The sequence below is a fragment of the Protopterus annectens genome, chromosome 1.part2 (genome assembly GCF_019279795.1).
Source record: "Protopterus annectens isolate FY-2018-M chromosome 1.part2, PAN1.0, whole genome shotgun sequence".
In the NCBI taxonomy this organism is placed as follows: Eukaryota; Metazoa; Chordata; order Ceratodontiformes; family Protopteridae; genus Protopterus; species Protopterus annectens.
In genome coordinates, this window is record NC_056727.1 from 1,176,343,861 (window position 1) to 1,176,362,013 (window position 18,153).

Sequence of the window (18,153 nt, forward strand, 5' to 3'; positions counted from 1 at the left end):
AAGGGTCTCTATACCGGAAGAATGCAAAGTTCCTGTAATCACGGCTGCACAGGTAAAAACCTCACTCTCCAAAGCCAAGAACACAGCATCCATGGGACCAGACAACATCCCAGGGTGCGTTCTACACGAACTACAGAATGGGCTGGCACCCCACCTAAGTAAGATGTTCAATCACCTCAGGCTTTGTGCCCACTGAATGGTGCACAGTGACTATTATCCTACTCCACAAAGGGGGAGCCACCACGGACCCCGGGAACTACCGCCCCATTAGCCTGATGAGCCTGGTCTGCAAGGCCATGGAACATATCATCATGGAACTTATAAACAAAGGCATTGGTAATATCCAAACTCTGGACCTCACCCAGTTCGGGTTTGTAAAAGGCAGATCATGTCTCCTAAACCTGATAGACTTCTTTGAAGCAGTCACCAAAGCCGTAGATGAGGGTAAGGTCATTCACAGCCTATCTAGATCTTGCCAAGGCTTTCAACACCATCCCCCACTCTGGAATTATAGATAAACTCACTAAACTAGGTATAAATCCCTATATCACAAGATGGGTTGCCAACTGGCTCACGGACAGAACCCACACTGTGAAAGTAGCAGACTCCAAATCTGACTTCAGACCAGTGACAAGTGGAGTACCACAGGGTTCAGTCCTGGGTCCTCTCCTGTTTGGTATCTACTTCTCTGAAGTACAGGCTAACACAGAAGGTCTTTGGCTAACGAAATTTGCAGATGACTGCAAACTAGGAGCCATAATCGAAACTCCTAATGATGTTGACATCCTACAAAAGGGCCTCACTGAGACAGATGCCTGGTGGCAAAGCCTTGGCCTCAAGCTCAATGCCAAAAAGTGCATTGTCATCCCCTTTAGTAAAAACTCTGTACCCATGAACTATAACGTAGGCGGTAGTATACTTAACACTGAAAGTGTGATAAGAGACCTTGGGACACAGGTGGACAGTAGTCTCTCCTTTGATAATCACATTGCCACAATAGTCAGGAAATCCTTCTACGTGGCACACCATCACAAAAGGTTTCTCATCCAGAAAAAAAAGAGGTCATTGTTCCCCTCTACTCATCACTCATTAGATCCATTATAGAGTACAACACCCCTTTTGGTATGTACCTCACAAGACATCTACAACAACTGGAAAGGTCGCAGAAATACCTCACAAAGAGGATTACCGGCCTCAAACAGATGCCCTACGCAGACCGTCTCAAAAAATTCCAGCTTTACTCTGTCGCATATCACCTACTCAGAGGTGATCTCTGCCTAACATACAAAGCTATGTCAGACCCAGAGCTGTTGGACATGCTCCACTTAAAGAAATCCCAATTCCTCTGAGCTACATGCTCTAGAGACCTTAACCTTGTCACCACAATAAACAGAACATGCCGGAGGGTTAGATTCCTGTCCCAGAGACTTCCCATACTCTGGAATAAACTACCTGTCTATATCAAACAAAGCTCCTCATTAGCACTCTTCAAGAAAAATCTTGATGATTGGATGGGAAATAGGAAATTCATCCCTGGGATCACTTCTGTGGCTCTGCTCGACAGTGGCACATGAAAATAATTTTCTTGGGTGGTAAAAGCCATGGTATCTTTTTGGCTGGGCTTGTATAGGTCCTAGGGCCGATAGCCTAGTATGTACCTATGAACATAGCTTTTCCTTTCATTAGGATTGTGGAATTCTACTCAGAAAAACAAAACTGAGACCGAAAAAAATTATAAGATGCAAGTATTATCAAAGATATAGCATAAATCTGTAATTTTTAATAATGATACTGCAAAAATGTACCTCACAAACTCATTTATTTTTGCTTCTGAAAAAGGGGATGTAACATGTGGGGGCTTCTTTCTTTAAGTTATTGTTGCCACCAGTGTTTTGGTCATGTCACCTGGCTTACTTGGTAAATCAAGCATGAAAATAGGAATGTACCTGAAAAAAGGTACATCATGTGAAGTGTTAAATTAATTCAGAATATAGGTAGGTACAGTAGATGGTCGATTGTCTGAAACGTCAGTTATCAGATCCAGTCTTCCAAAGTTTTCGGGTAGGAAAAATCATAGTCTGAATATGTAAATATTTATACGTATTTGCTTGAGCGTGTTTTTTGAGCTGCTTAGGCAGCTTGTGTGTGAAAATATTCTTTATTGCCCACTGGAATCACTGAATGGTTGAAAGTGTATTCTTTTGTCCAGAAAAAAAACAAGATTTTAGAAGTTTTTTATCCAGTTCAATTATATGTTGGATTATCCGAACAGTTTGATTATCTGAATTACCCTAGGTCCCAATTAGTTTGGATAATAAACTCTCTACTGTACCTCCAAAATAGGTACAGGTGAGAGGTATTCCCAGAAACCAAATGGCACAGTTGTTCTGTTTTCACCTTGTGTATACACTTATTTGAGGACCTTAAAATATAATGTGTTATTCATGATGGTGTTTTTATACTTGTTCATTCATGTTTGGAAGCACCAGTTCCAGTACATTAAATTACTACAGAATATTAGTACAGAGTATTGTCTGATGATGGGGTCTGCATAATTTTCCTTATGCTATCTCTCTTTGACCAAGCACTGAGTGACCATAGCGTTTCTCTTTTCTCACAAGGTTGCTTTACCATCCCTTACTCTCCTTGTTCATCCTGTTTCTGCTGGTACCTCCTTTCCTTCTTTTCCCCATTTCCAGCCTCCTCTGAAGTTCTGTTTTCCTTTCCAGTTGTACATTTTTCCTCTTTCAGCCACTCTTTCTTTCTGCTGTTTATGGCTCTGATTTGTCTTTTCTGTATCACTGCGGTGGTGGTGCTGCGGTAGTGTTGTCTCCTCATAGCAAGACGTCCCGTTCGATTCTCAGCTAGAGCGTCTTCTGTGTGGAGGCATACGTGAATGGGGCATGCCTTCATTGAAGGTTGTGCGTCAGGGCTGGTAACCCAGTACGTAAAAATCCACTACCAGTCATTAGCGGACCGGAGTTCCGCTGTGGCGACCCCTAACCGGGAAAAGCCAAAAGACACAAACAAACAATTTGTCTTTTCTGTATCATTCACCCTTCTTTCCACATATTTGTTTCTGTATCTTTTCACCACCACCAATTTTGGCAGCTCTGATCTTATCTTTTTAGTGCTACACTTTTTTGGTGTTTTAAACCAGTGAGTTGTATAGCTACTATTTCTGTACTGTCACTGCAATCTCTCTTTGTGTCCGCACGACCATGACTGTCACTTTCACCACATTTTGCGCATAATCTGAGAGGGTCTATCCTGATGAACCTTTTTGATCACAGAGGGGGTGGGACATATAGAAAGACTGGCCTGGAGCGAGCCCTTGGTGAGAATGAATGGGTAGTTATTTTAATGCTGACCATAAGAAGCCTCCTTAGTTGTATTCCTCATTTTTTCCCTTCAGAATTTATTTCTGTTGGAAGTGCAGATGCTTACTTGGTGTCTCTGCTTGTTTAATTTTCTGAACATGACCATAAGATGTTTTATACCTTCCCTTTGCACAAAGCCTGTGGATGAGAATAAAGACCTTGCCCTAACCTATCAAGAAATAGAATGATGTAGGGAATTTGAATTAATGCAGTCAAGTGCAATATTTTGAATTGAAAAGTTCAGAATGGGATCTTAGTGATAAAGCACCAACACCTGCCATGCAGACGTCTGTTCTGTTTTACCTCTTTACTTAATGAGCTCTGAGCTTGTGGGGAAAAAAAATTTCTCTGACGCAATAAGCATTGTTGACAGATGCAGATGTTGACTCTGTGCGTTGTCCTACACTTGCCAGTCATTCCATTGCATGACTGCTGATGGGGAGTTCTCACTAGGAAATCTGCCTTTCTCCTCTTGGCTAGGGCTGTGCTGACCCCTGTTTATTCTTCAACCAAATTTACCAGTGTTCTACATGGATGTGTTGTGAAAGACTTTTTTGACTTGTGTGTTGCTTTTTATTCCCAAATTGTCCTTGTGTCCCTCATTGTTTATTTTACACAGTGTAGTGTCTTATTTGCTTAATGTGTTTTATATTATTGAATTTTGTAGTTTGTTTTATTTGGATCGCACCCCATCATGCTTTCCTGTTTATCCAGAACTCATCTGGAAATGAAGTGACTTTTTTAATTGATACGCTTCTTAAACTTAAAAATAAGAACTTCGACTTGCAACAGAGCGGTTATGTGCCTTAAGTCTGACCCATGCACTGGTTATGGACTGGCAGCATCTATAGATTTAATACAAAAATGACTTTTTAGCATACCAATGTAAACCTGTAGGTTTTGAGGGCAGTAGGTCCAAGAATTAAAAAAAAATTAGTGAAGGTTATTTGCTGGCTTTACTGAATCTGTTATTTTTTTTTTTTTAATTATTTCCTGGCAGGCACTCCTCTCCCACCAGGGACACCTACTATTCCTTTTGGTCAGTTACAGACGCACGCACTGACTATTTCGGGTCAGCAGGGCCAGACGAATGCCACCTCATCTGGGCAGGCACAACATGGGCAGCAGACGTTCTTCCGGTTCCCAGGAGCGGGAGGGCAACTTGTCTCACTGGCAGGTCAGGGGATTTTTTTTTTTTTTAACTGTAGATCCCATTAGTTGGTGTGTGCAGTGCTTGTTTGTTATTGGCTTGGGGTAAAAATTTGCCCTTATCACATGGAAACCATGGAGCTAATTTTCTAGATTAACCACAGAACAGGACTTGTAGCAGTTACAAACTGTAACTGTATAGTAGCGGAGCAGTACAGAGTACTTTTGCATAGCCAGAGTATTGGCGAACACTTACAGCATACCTTTCCCTCTGTTCCCTCCACGGCATTTTTCCAAGTTAATTAACTTCCCACTGTTTCTTGTTTACATTACTTCAGTGTAAATTGTATGGTGGTGGTCAGGTAGATGGTTTTGCATTGCTTTCTCCATTTCTGTCTCTATTACTACTTCTATGTAATAGGCTGCCCAAGTGGTTAGGACAGAAGCTTCCCAGGAAGTCGCTTCATGTTGTTGGACTTCTTGTCCCAGTTTGTTTTAACTCTGGTAGGTTTTCTCTTTGGCATTATTGGTCTATCATTGTGCCAGGAATAATTTGCAGACATCATTGGAAATTAAGTGGTAAGGTACTTAACATTTATGGTAACTTAATCTTTTCTATTTTGTCAGAGGACTACTGCTACGGGGACTGTGCTAAGGAAGACAGTGCAGTAAGTGTACATCCCTGAGGTTTATGCTTGCTGTAGGCTGAAGAGCAACTATTTCCATGCATCTAAGGCGTGAGAAAGCTTGAGCGTTGTCTTTTGTCACTTTTTGTAGTGTAGCAGTTAGATAGAAGAATCTCTTCTCATTGCTGTGCTGCACTGTGTTTTTTTTATAAAAAAAAGTTTTGGATTAGAAAAAAAGAATCTTGTTGCCATACGATCTGCACACGTGTAGAGAAGTTGAAAAAATCCTGTAGCACAGCTAGTTGTCTTCACCTATGTGTTGATCTAGAAACCTTTCTCTATGCTTCTTGTGCTCATTTTCCCTCCTCCTTGAGGTTAAGTTGCTTAGTCGACTAGCCCTGCAGCCAGTGATTGTGTTGAGACACTTTAAATAATCCAGGTGTGGCACTGGTAATGGGTGCCACAGGAAGTGCAGAAATATCAAATGCAGTGTTAATGCCATTGTCTGCTATATTTGTAATGTTACCCACTTTGTGCAGGTTACAGTGGACATGTGCCTTGAAAATAACCGCCTTCCCCCTCAGGTTTTCCTCTCCTCCTCCTGTCCTCTTAGTAGTGCCAAAGGTTTGTGTTGTAGCAGCACATTACTTGTGGCCATCTTGGAAATTGACATTTCATTGTTTCTGTCTTCACAGTGCTGAGTAGGCTATACAGATACCATACAAACTTGACAAGAAATTTTCAGTAAGTAGTAATGAGTAATGGCGTTGTGCCCTTGAGCTGTTTTATACATGTGTGATGCAAATAGACTGGTCACAACTGTTTTAAGCTTGCATCTCCCAAATTTTTTAGGTACTAGAAAAGATTAGATAAACCTCAAGCACATTGTTTTATATAGCAATTACCCACGCCTGGATGTGGTTTGGTCACGAGGGCGAAGCCTGAGTGGAAAACAAAGCCAACCGTGGGTAAATCCAGCATTACCCACACCCAGAAGTATTGCTATTATACAATGACATTATTTAAGAAAAAAAAAAATTACTTTTCTTAAATAATGGCATTGTATAATGCCTCCTTGCTGCCCTTCCGCAGCTGTTCAGAGTTTATGCAGTTCTGATGTACTGCGCATGCGTATGCCTACGCAGTACATCAGAACTGTGGGCAAAAGCAACGGACAAAGCAAGATCTCCGTTGCTTTTTACAAACTGTTTTGCTATGTTAAATAGGTTTAACATAGCGAGATAGCTTTAAAAAGCAACAGAGAATCTCCGTTGCTTTTTTTAAAGCTGCCTCGCTATGTTAAACTTGTTTAACATAGCGAGACAGTGTTGTTGTAAGAGTTATAGTAATGGAAAGTCTGGGTGACCGGACCTTTTTCCATTACTGTAACTCAGATTTACAATGTGCACGCTGACCAGTGTGCACGTTTTTTAATATTAATGGAGGGTCATTGTATAATTTGTATGTTATAACTAGTTCAGTAAAATTGCTGTATGGATGAGGTGAGTGCATGAGATGTATTATCTGTTAAAATTCTGATGCTGACCAGTTCTTTCTGTATCTGTTTAAAGAGACCAGGCTTATGAGTTTGTTGTTGTTGAACAAAATCACTCCCTTCTGGGTCTTTTTCTGTAAAAATGTGAATTTTGTGGAGTGTAAGATGGAGTTAGTTGTGTGATGTGCTAGCTTGTGTTTACATTTTAAGAAAATTAAAAGGAGGTTCCTGCCTAGATTTTAGTAGTTACCTGTGGTAAAACTTGCACCCTTTCATAAAATATAAAACAAAATTTATTTCTGATGCATAAAGACATCACTACAGTATACAATAACTTTGTTCTGCCAAGGGAACTCACTTTTTATCTGATTTGGAGAAGTTTCTTATGCACTTCAGATGTTAGACTTGCCTTCCTGTCTCAGTAACATTTTTCTGAGTGATTTGGATTGAGGGATATAATGTTTTTGTTTCTGCTACAGGAAGATTGAGGGATCAAATGTCTATTTCTGCTACAGAAACAGTCAGGACTGGTGTAAGCCTGCATTAGGATTGCTCAGCACGCACAGATTTTTAGGGATGCTACTTATCACACCCTTACTCCCACAGTGCACTTCTGTTTTCTGTTGCATATATATTGATAAGAGTCATTAGCACAGTAAAAATCCTAACACATGGGATTAGCCACAGCAGCAGCAACAGTTGGATATCCCAGAGCAGTACTGGTCTCCTTTCTGTGCTGAGGATATCAGTAGCAAACCTAACCTTAAAGATGAGAGCAGCCTGCACCATCTTCAGTTCATTTTGGTTGCAAGAATTGAATAGTCACCTGTTCAAGCAAGTCTATTAGTTTCAGTCCTCTAGGTTTCTGAAAGTGGTAAGTGGCCAAGTTTGATTATTTTCATCTCATTTATATTCTATATGTTCACCAGGTTACATCTTATAAAGTTTTATAAGAAGAAAATGGCTCTCCTTAGAAGCAACCTTTATGGCCTTTGCGAAATATATGAAACTTCTCTCCAGGCCAGGGGATACTTGCCCACCTTCCCAACAGAAGCACCATTGTGACCTTCCAAGTTAGGAAAAACATGAGTACTCTGCAGAAAAGCATATGCATGCACTGCAAATTTAAAACAAAAAAGAAAAAGAAAACCGTGCTAAGGAGTTGGCATGGGTAGCCATGGGGAAATTGAATGCTGAGGAGATGGCTCAAAAGTATTAGGATAGGACATTTATTTATAAAGAAATTATGGCTATCATAAATGTCCCCCGTATGTTCAGATCAGTGCTTCGTTCATGTGACCTGCAGATTCTAATAGACAGTGCCACACTGAATTGGATACATTAATAAAATGGGGCACTCTCACTTCTCCTGTATGCAGGATGGCCATCATAGCTTTGGAATGACTTTGTAACACGGCCTTAATCTCCAAATAGTTAATAGTCTCAGTCAAGTAATATGAACGCAGATCCCCTGAGGAGTTCCTTGGACAACCCAAATGAATGGCAGCTGGACAGGGAGTTCTTTTAGAACATAAAACTGCTTGATTGCATGCCAGACATATAATATTAGCAGATTTTGCTCCAGGTTCCCTTGCAGTGGGGCTTGGGTAGTGTATGCCTTGTTAAACTTATCAAAGCAGGGGATTCTATATGTCACCCCTTCCCAGTCCCCTTTTTCTCAAAAGTGCTTTTAAAGTCCAGAAAAAAAGTAATAGCTTATCCTGATGGCACCATTTTGGCCAAGACGGCCATGGTTCCCAAATACTGCAGATGTGCAGAGAGGACTCTCTGAACCTTCAAGCCCTCTACACCCCCTTTGCCCACCAGAATATGTCCTTATTCAGTGACAACCTTGGGAGGACTAACTTTGGGCCAGAGATTTCAGCTTGCCCGTCTATGACACTTATTCTCCCTTGAAGGTTTATGCAAATAACAGGAGGCTAGAAAATTGTTAACCGAAAAATCCCATCTGGCTTAATGAACCAGTTCTTTTCTTGGTGTGCTACCAGATGTATAGAGTCAACATATGTCTCTACCGCTGTTATTCTGTGTTATCTTTCAGAGTACACCTTTTCCCTGTGCTTGTTTACCAGATGATATATTCCACCATGCACACCTTCTCAATGGCACCAATTAGAATATAATAGGCGGTACTTCACCCAACATTTCCTGTGAGATGCATTCCTCATTGGTAGGGCTTACATTTTGCTTAAAAAATGGACCCTCCATCGCTTCTTTGAGCTTGGTATCTCAGCGCATTTAAGTTTCTTTTATGGAAGACCTTTTTCTAATTACATATCGTCTCCTCCAGGAGATAGATGAGGGCAAGTCTCATCAGATCAGCGGTCAGTACAATAGCCTTCTTTGTTTTGACAGAGTTTTTGTGATGCATCTACAGGAACATATGTTCACACCTTTTGAAAATACAAGTGAGACGTACCTAGGAGCAGAGCAAGATTTGCCTTTCTTGCCCTTTAAATGGATGCAGTCTTTGTCCTGGGTTTCAGGTTGCGTGTCTATTCTGGCTGCTTATCAATACAGCCCCCATGTCCTTTGTTCTCTCTTTTGGATAGTTCAGGTTATTTTGCAAAATGCATTTGATGAAGGTATGATTGGATTATACTTGAAGATGTTCATCGTGTTACACTGCTGCAGTCATCACACTTGGGTTATCCTGCCATCAGGCAGTCCCGCAGTCGGCCAGAGTTCCTTGGTCGGCGTCGGTTGATGTCGCTTCTTCCCTGACGTTAGTGTGCCAGGGGAATATAATATGCATCCAACGCCATTTTCTTCAGTCTTTCTTGCCGCGCGGTGCCCGAAGCAGAAGTAGTTTGCAAGTGCCGGTCGGCCGACTCCTGAGATTTTCGAAGTCGAATTTCAGATCCGAAGTCTTCAATAAAGCTAAGTACCCCGTTGGGGAAACCTTTTTCTTGCCTCAGACCAATGTCAGAAAAAGTTAATAATTGTATTTCTTGTGGGAAGCAAATACCTCATAAGGACTTCCACTCTTACTGTATTCCATGCGTAGGCTTTGATCACGACGTCACTAGTTGTCACTTTTGTGCTAGATTCAACAAACGCACTATTAAAAGATGTTTTGATTTTGCTTTACACAACTTTGGCCTAAGGTTCAATTATACCATGCCATCGGATCAGCCGACGACCTCAATACTGTAAAAACGCAAAAACAAGGATAAAGACAGGCATCCGAGGTCCAAAACAGACGGTGAAACCTCTTCTAGGCCAGTCGCCGGTTCTCAGTGAGGTGCTTTCGCAGCCCCTGACACCCACTACCTCAGAGCCACAGGCCGCTTCTGACGCCCACTGTGAGACATCTAGGCCTCTGGAAACTCAAGGTATTGGGCCTACGGAAACTAATCCCTCAGATGGGTCCAGAGCCGCTGAGCAAGCACCGACTTCTGAGGGTGTTTTCAGACCTTTACAACTTGCCATTAAAACAACAGCCAAGACAAAGGTACCATTAAAGACAAAGAAACAAGTACAGCATTCTCCTGGACAGTCCTCCATGCCTAAGAAACAGATGCTTAAAATGGCCGAAGACCTCATTACTCTAATCAGGGGTTCCCATCCCCCTCCTGAGAAAAGGCCTAGGCAGGATACAGACCGACTCCTCTGATCAGGTTTCCATTTCCTCTGATTCCTCTTCAGACCAGGGATACTCTTTACCCCCCTATGAGGACATGGATGCTGAGGAATCTATCATTTCAGCCTCTCCTCCTGAGGATTATTCTTTTGGGGAAACTTTACATACCATGAGGGAACATTTCCATTGGGAAAGTCAGGATTACTCAGAATCCAAGGAAAGGCTCAGGGATTTCCTCTTATTGCCTCAGCACAGGCCCCTGGCTATTCCACCTGTGCTAGACATTGTGGATGATGTGTTCTCTGAATCCAGCTTATCTCCTGACTCTTTACCCCCCTGCTCCAGCCAAGCCAGATAGGTGGTATAGAGTCCCTGACTCTCACAAGTTTCTTTACAAAAACCCTTCTGCTGATCCAGAAACTATTTCCCAGGTTCCAAAAGGGGTTAAGGCTTCCATTGCAAAAAATCCAGTACCCTCGGACAGAGATTCCAGAGCTTTGGATAGATGAGGGAAGAAAGTATACACGTCTGCAACTTTAGCAGTAAGAGCTTTAAATTGCCAGTTTCACATGCTTAAGTACCAACAATATTTAATAGCACCTGATCATGTTAAGGCAGAGTTACTGGATGCTCCTTTACAACATGATACCTTGTTTGATGTTAAGGCAGAAGAGGTGTTAAAGAAAATTGAGGATAAAGCTAAATCTATGCAAACAGTCAAGGATTTCTTACAGGTACAGCCACCTCGGTTTAGCAGAAATTGTCCAACAAAAAATTGGTCCTTTCCAGTGTCAGACAGGCCACAGAAAGGCAGATACAGATGCCCAAGATGCAGATCTCAAACCCCAAGGCTCAAACAGACAACGACAGTGGGGCACCTCAACCCCAAAAGAAGGTGATAAGTCTCAACCTTACAGGAAACAGTCACAATGACTTTCCTTTGCGTACGCCAAGCACGTCCCTTTTGGAAGCCCCCTTAGGGGGAAAACTAGCACTTTTTTCTCAAAACTGGCAAGCAACACCCAAGACAAATGAGTCCTGAATATTGTGTCTCAAGGTTACAGATTCCACTTCCATACTTTACAAAGCTAAAAGGAATGACAGACCTGCCACAAAATCAATGGGCAGAGGCACAAAAACAAATTTCAGCCCTCATGGACATGAGAGCTATACAGAAAGTACCACAACAGGAACAAGGACAAGGATTTTACTCAAAACTCTTCCTGGTCCCCAGAAAGGACAAAGCCTGGAGGCCTATACTGGACCTTTCAATTCTGAATACGGATATTCCGAAATTCAAAATGTTGACATTACAGCAGCTTCTACCCATGCTGGGCAAGAAGGCTTGGCTTGTTACTCTGGACCTCAGAGGCATACCTGCATGTCCCTATCAGACAAAATTGCAGAAGATACCTCAAATTCAAAGCTGGTACAATGCACTACCAATTCTCTACACTGCCCTTTGGCTTATCTACTGCATCCAGGGTCTTCACAAAGTGCCTGGCACCAGTAATTGCATTTTGCAGACAAAAAGGAATTCAAATATATCCATACCTGGACGACTGCCTCATTCAAGCAGAGACTGGGAACATTCTTCTACAGCATCTGGTGTTTGTGAAAAAGTTGCTAATTTCTCTAGGGTACACAGTAAACGAAAAGAAGTCAAAACTAGTGCCCTCACAACAGATTACATTCCTGGGTGCCAGCTTAAATACAACGGCCCAGATGACTTACCTCACGCCAGACAAACAAGTGCAACTAACTCAATATTTTCAACTACTGGCAAAAATGTCCCATCTCCCTGCAAGAAAAATTCTGCAGGCCCTGGGATTCATGGCATCCTGCATACTACTAATACCATATGCCAGACTGCATATGAGGAAATTACAATGGTACCTAAAAAGTGTTTGGACTCGACATTCTCACAGTCTAGAAGCAGTAATTCCAATGATTCCCTGCCTACAACAGGAGTTTCGATGGTGGGCACAGGCATGTCGCCTAAACAAGGGTCAGCCTTTTACCCAACCCACAGTCAGGCAAACACGTGCTTCGGATTACGTCTGGGGAGCACACATAGCAGGAAAATGCATTCAGGGCAAGTGGACCACAGACCAGATGCATCTTCACATCAATCAAAAAGAGATGTTGGCTGTTCAGAATGCCCTAGCAGCTTTCAAGGACCTTCTACATCCAGGACAACTATTACTAAAGACAGACAACACCACAGTAATGTGGTACGTAAACAAACAAGGGGGCACTCATTCTTATCCCCTATGCAGGCAAGCTATGACCTTGTGGAACACAGCTCTAACATACCAAGTTCACCTGCAAGCACAATTCCTGCCAGGAAAGAAAAATACTCTGGCAGACGACCTAAGCATAAATATCATGGACCCTCACAAATGGAAATTGAATCCACAAATCTTCAGCATGATAACACAAAATGGGGATGCCCAGACATGGATCTTTTGCCTCCCCTCTGAATTGCCAACTACAAAAATTCTGCACAAGGACTTATCACAAACAAGCATGGAAAGTTGATGCTCATCTGTTCAGCTGGAAAAACGGAAGTCTATGCCTTCCCACCACTGCCTCTCCTTTCAAAGTTACTCCTAAAAGCCAGACAAGAAAAACCACAGATGATCCTGATTGCTCCAGACTGGCCACGCCAGCACTGGTACCCTATCTTAAGGAACTTGGCTCAGGGCCCACCATGGATTTTGCCCCAAATTCCACACCTTCTGACTCAACAAAACAATCAGATCCTGCACGGTCAACTCAAAACCCTAAACCTGGCTGCATGGCATATACTTTAGTCAAACAGGCAACACCTCTCTCTAAAGCTGTTATGGATGTCATTTTGGGGGCCAGGAAGCCTAGCACCAGGAAAGCTTACTCGAAAAATGGAAGAGATTCTGCGCCTGGAACCAGGCTCACAGCCTTGACCCTCTTGTTCCAAACATTCCTCAGATTTTACAATACTTAACTGAGATGCTGGACAGAGGCCTATCCTTTTCATCAATTAAGATCCACGCCTCTGCCATTTCTGCACATTACAACACGGATCCTCTTTTATTCTCTCATCCCTTGTTAAAGCAGTACCTCAGAGGGGCTAAAAACATAAGACCATCCCGGAGAGCACCAACACCAACTTGCGACCTCAATTTCGTTTTGGAAAAACTGACCCTACCACCTTTTGAGCCAGCCAATACAGCCGATCTAAAATTTTTATCATGGAAAACAGCTCTGTTCCTGGCAGTAACTTCAGCACGAAGAGTCTCAGAGCTACAGGCATTAATGGCAGTGGAACCTTTTATCATTTTTCATCAGGACAGGGTATCTTTAAGGACAAACCCTACCTTCATGCCAAAGGTGGTATCTAGTGTGGCTCTTAACCAAACCATCCATTTGCCTACTTTTTATCCAAACCCCCAAAATAAAGGGGAGAAACTTCTGCATTCTTTGGACATACACAGGCAGCTATGCTTCAACTTGGACAAAACAAAAGCTTTCAGGAAAACTGATCAACTGTTTGTAGCATATGCTGCAGGATCACAAGGCAAGGCTGTCTCAAAGCAGACTATATCCAAATGGATAGGACACTGTATTCGGTACTGCTACACACAGCATGGAAAATCAGTCCCTAATAACATTAGGCCTCATTCCACCAGGGCAACAGCCACTTCAACAGCCTTTCTCAGAGGAGTACCTACCAAGAAAAGTTTGGAGGCTGCAACTTGGAGTTCAGTGCACAAATTCACCAAGCATTACCACCTGCCTCTTTACTCTAAATCCAGAGCAGGATTTGCCACTGCAGTTCTGCAGGGCCTCTTAGCCAATCCTAATTCTTTATCGACCAGCCACCCAAACTTAGCTTTGGGATTCAACCCAAGTGTGATGACTGCAGCAATGTAACACGATGAACATAGTACAGTTTTGTACCTACCATAAATGTAGATGTTCGAGTGTTCACACTGCTGCAGTCCAGGTTACCCTCCCTCCATCCCCTCTGAACCAGCTGGACTTATCTATACCCTTCTATCCTATACAACCTTTGGGGTGTGTTTGCTGGTAACTGAAGGTATTGTTTTAATTTTATATGTATATTTTTGATTAGCAATATGTATTTCCTACCCACTTGGGGACACCTGACATCTGGGGCAAGAAAAACTGAAGAAAATGGCGTCAGATGCATATTATATACCCCTGGCACACTGACTTCAGGGAAGAAGCAACAGCAACCGACGCCGGACCAAGACTTTGGAACTCTGGCCGACTGCGGGACCGCCTGATGGCAGGATAACCCAAGTGTGATGACTGCAGCAGTGTGAACACTCTAACATCTACATTTATGGTAGGTACAAAACTTTACTTTCTGCACCATGATAGAGTGGTTTTGTGTATGCATGTGATGTGTGCATATGTACATGCATGGATTTACATGCGTTTCCATATTACACACACACTGTATCTATACATTTTTATTTGTACCTATAATCAATATCTATATATAATGTAGTGGAGTATAAAATGCAAGAGGCACAACCAGCTTATAAAATGTGGTTTTATTGCATACCAGCAGAAGAATTTAGGTTCTTCACAACTCATGGAATGACAAAATAACTGAGTACCTTTAAGCATAGTCCACAGTCTGTTAGCAAGTCTTCCTGTAAGCTTCTGAGAACCTCTCCCTCTTCTCATTTTCCCTGGGTAGGAAAGGTGTCCACGGTACTTCGGTTGTCATCACCCAGAACCACTGCTGTGGGCCAAATACCACTCTAGGAATTGCCATTGACTTTGGGCAGACTGACTTTGCTCCTTTTTTTTAATACTCTACTGATACGATTCATTAACTAAGAAACATGCAAGAACCTACTCTAACTAGTACAACAGGGTTCCTGACTTTTTTTAAAGGAGTAGCTCTATTTAAAGTAACAGCTTTATTTTCAAAACATTATCACACTGGTTTTATATAAGTTATCTACAGCAGCTTCATTGTATTCTTGTATGTCTGTTTCACTTCAGTTTGACATACTACTTGGCTAGAGCTACCAAACTGACACATCCTTCCACACACAAACACATGTGAAATCTTCTGTTACATGCACAGTATATTGGCTGCAAACTTTCAACAGGTCATCTGCATTATGGTTGGTCAACCCTGGTTTGTGTTGCAACATTAACCTGAATTATTGTAAGGAAAGTGCCAACCTACACAAGTTTGTATTGCTGTCTTGCTGCGAGTTTAACCACATCATTGCACAGTTGGTGCATCACTGTGGTTATAAATGGAGTTCCCAGTCAGTAAGTATTTCCTTAGTATGCATGCTGTGGAAAATCATGCTAACTCCTTAGCCATAGATACAGCATTGATCTTACATAAGGAGAAGGTACTTAGTCACATACAATGTATTGAAACTTATTGCTGGAATTTACCAGTGACCCAGCAGTGTCTATAGTAATATGTTCAAATATCACCTATGTGACATACATTGGAACCAAAGGATTTTTGAATTCTGAATTTGAGGTGCCTTGTGGTATTGAGGGCAGCCAGCACAGATGTTCCCAATTTCTTTCATTATTCCTGGCCAGTAGTACCATGCTGGGATCCATATTGTAATCTCATCTATGTGTTAATCTCATTACTGGTTTTCCAAAAGACTTTGGCACTACTAGTTGACATACTACTTCCTGTCTGCGTCCTTACTCTGTACAGTAAACTGTATTGTAACGCAAAGTATGGTCAAGAAGTGGGAACATTTTTTTTCATCATCTTCAGCTTCATTTTCCCTTACTAAAGTGTCATCTTCCCATTGTGAGAGAAGATAGCACAGAGAGCTGTACTCCTAAGTTTTTTTTTCAGTTCGTGATTTCTCAGGATCCCTTAGCTATCCATAGTATGTTCTGTACAAGCAGAGTAGAAAGCATTCATTCCCAATGTGAAGGGAAGCTATCTAGTTGTGGTACGAGTCTATACGATGACATCGAACGATAAAAAGAGTGAGTGCTCCTTTATCGAACACTAAAAACCAAAAGCAGTAAATGTCGAACACACAGAAGAGCGATTTTTTTTTTTTTTTTTTTTTTTTACCCCAGGGAAAAAAATTTGAAAAAAAACAAATCCAAACACAAAATAAAGTGGGGGGCTTCACCCCCACACCCCCCTTACCTAAATATACCAACTGTGAGATCACACCACAGTGGAGGAAATGAAAAAGTCCCGAAAACAGAACAACCTCTCTTTTTATCGTTCAACTTTGTAATATAGACCCTGTGGCACTACATGCTGAATTGCAACACTTTCTTAGCGACAGTTTATATTCCAGGTGAGTCTAACCTTTCTCTTTTGAAAGACTCAGCCTGGCTGTCATTTTGGCATGTGAAAGTTCCATTAAACCATTTGATGATCAATAAAATGCTGCACAAGTAGGAGTGACTACTAGTAGACCGGTTTGCTTAACAGCAAAGAGAAATGCCAAAAGTTTTTCTTCTTCCAGGACTGGAGTACCATGCAAGGATACCCTGATCTAGTTTTGCACTGGGGACCCTTTTATACCTACCTACTGCTTCCCCCATGCCATTCTAAAAAACTATACTTCACTGATCCACAGTAATACTGGTGGCCCTGTGTTTGCTAGTGCACAAGTATGGTTTCCAGTGCTGTCCCCTTTCCCTATGGATGAACCTCTTCTGATGACCCCATTTAAAGCCTTTATGATTCACACAACAAGCAGTTAGCACCCTCAAGCTGTTAGCATGGCTTTTCCAATTTTAAACATATTTGCTAGTCTTCCATTCTCTGCTAGGGGTAAAGATATCCTGTTTGCATCCCAAGAGCCATGCCCATAATCAGCTTATGCCAGCCGAGGGAAGTGATTCATTAGCTAGGGCAACAGGCATGTCATCCAGCTGTATCATGCACTCATTCAGCAAATGCTACTCTGTGTCGCAGAGTAGTTCAACCTTGGCCCAAGTTCTTCCCCCTCCAAAGTGCACCTGGTGGGCCATCTGTAGTTTCCACTAAGACAATAGTTTCCACTCAAACCTGCAACAACAGGATAAACAGTCTTTCCAAACAGTGCATAGCTGTACTTGAGTAATGAGATGCTGTTTCTTGTCTCCAGTGAGTACAGACTAGTTTAACAGTCTTTTTAGTAAGAGGCTTCTTTTTACACTTGTGCCATTGTGAGCATGACCATACTACCTGAATGTTGTAGTTCATGCAGCTTCCGTCTATCAATTAAGACATTACACTTAACTTTGCATGGAAAAATGGGGATTCAGACGTTTTGGAAGGGAAAAGGGACTGTGTGTTTGTGTGTGGGGGGGGGTGCAGTGTCCCTTAAATAGTCATTTTGACTTGCTCTGTCCTTAGTTTTGGGGGAGGGGGTCCTGAAATTTTGGATGCCTGGCCTGCCATTTCTTCTTAAATATTTACCAGCACTTTGTTCAGACTTTTTTGATTTTATTTATTTATTTGCCAAAATTGGTTGAAGGGTTAGAAAATCCCTTAGAAAATTTGGAAAAGGGATGAAAAATCTTGCGATTCCCTGTATCATCATACCCCTTTCATTACAATTTTTGAGAAATTCCACCACAGGGGAGGCAAACACTGAAGTTCTAGCCAAAGGACAATTAATTTAAATATAATTTTTCACATCATCTGTGAGGTTCTGAGAATGCAGCCAGCCAAACCTCCTCAGAGTGCCAGCGGCCATAGCCCTGGAAGAAGTATCAACTGAGTCATACACACACGCTGAAAACAATGAGTAGTGACTGGTACAACTGAAGAAACTAAATTTAAAACTGATTTTTCCTCACAAGAAGAAACTGCAAACAAAATATTCACAACGTGTCAGAACAAACTTAAACATAACCTGACAATTCAAAATTCTGAAA

The 18,153-nt window shown here is 41.9% G+C and overlaps 1 protein-coding gene across 3 annotated transcripts in view; it reads left to right on the plus strand.

Moving 5' to 3' along the window:
• The window catches only part of SRF (serum response factor), an 870,566-nt gene that overhangs the window by 632,001 nt on the left and 220,412 nt on the right, over positions 1-18,153 (plus strand). For 2 of the 3 annotated variants that reach the window (XM_044060034.1, XM_044060036.1), the window contains exon 4: positions 4,381-4,557. The exons of the other annotated variant lie outside the window; for it this stretch is intronic. In XM_044060034.1, coding sequence (XP_043915969.1) covers positions 4,381-4,557 — 177 coding nt within the window. The remainder of the gene's footprint in view (positions 1-4,380; positions 4,558-18,153) is intronic. 3 annotated transcript variants of the gene reach the window in all.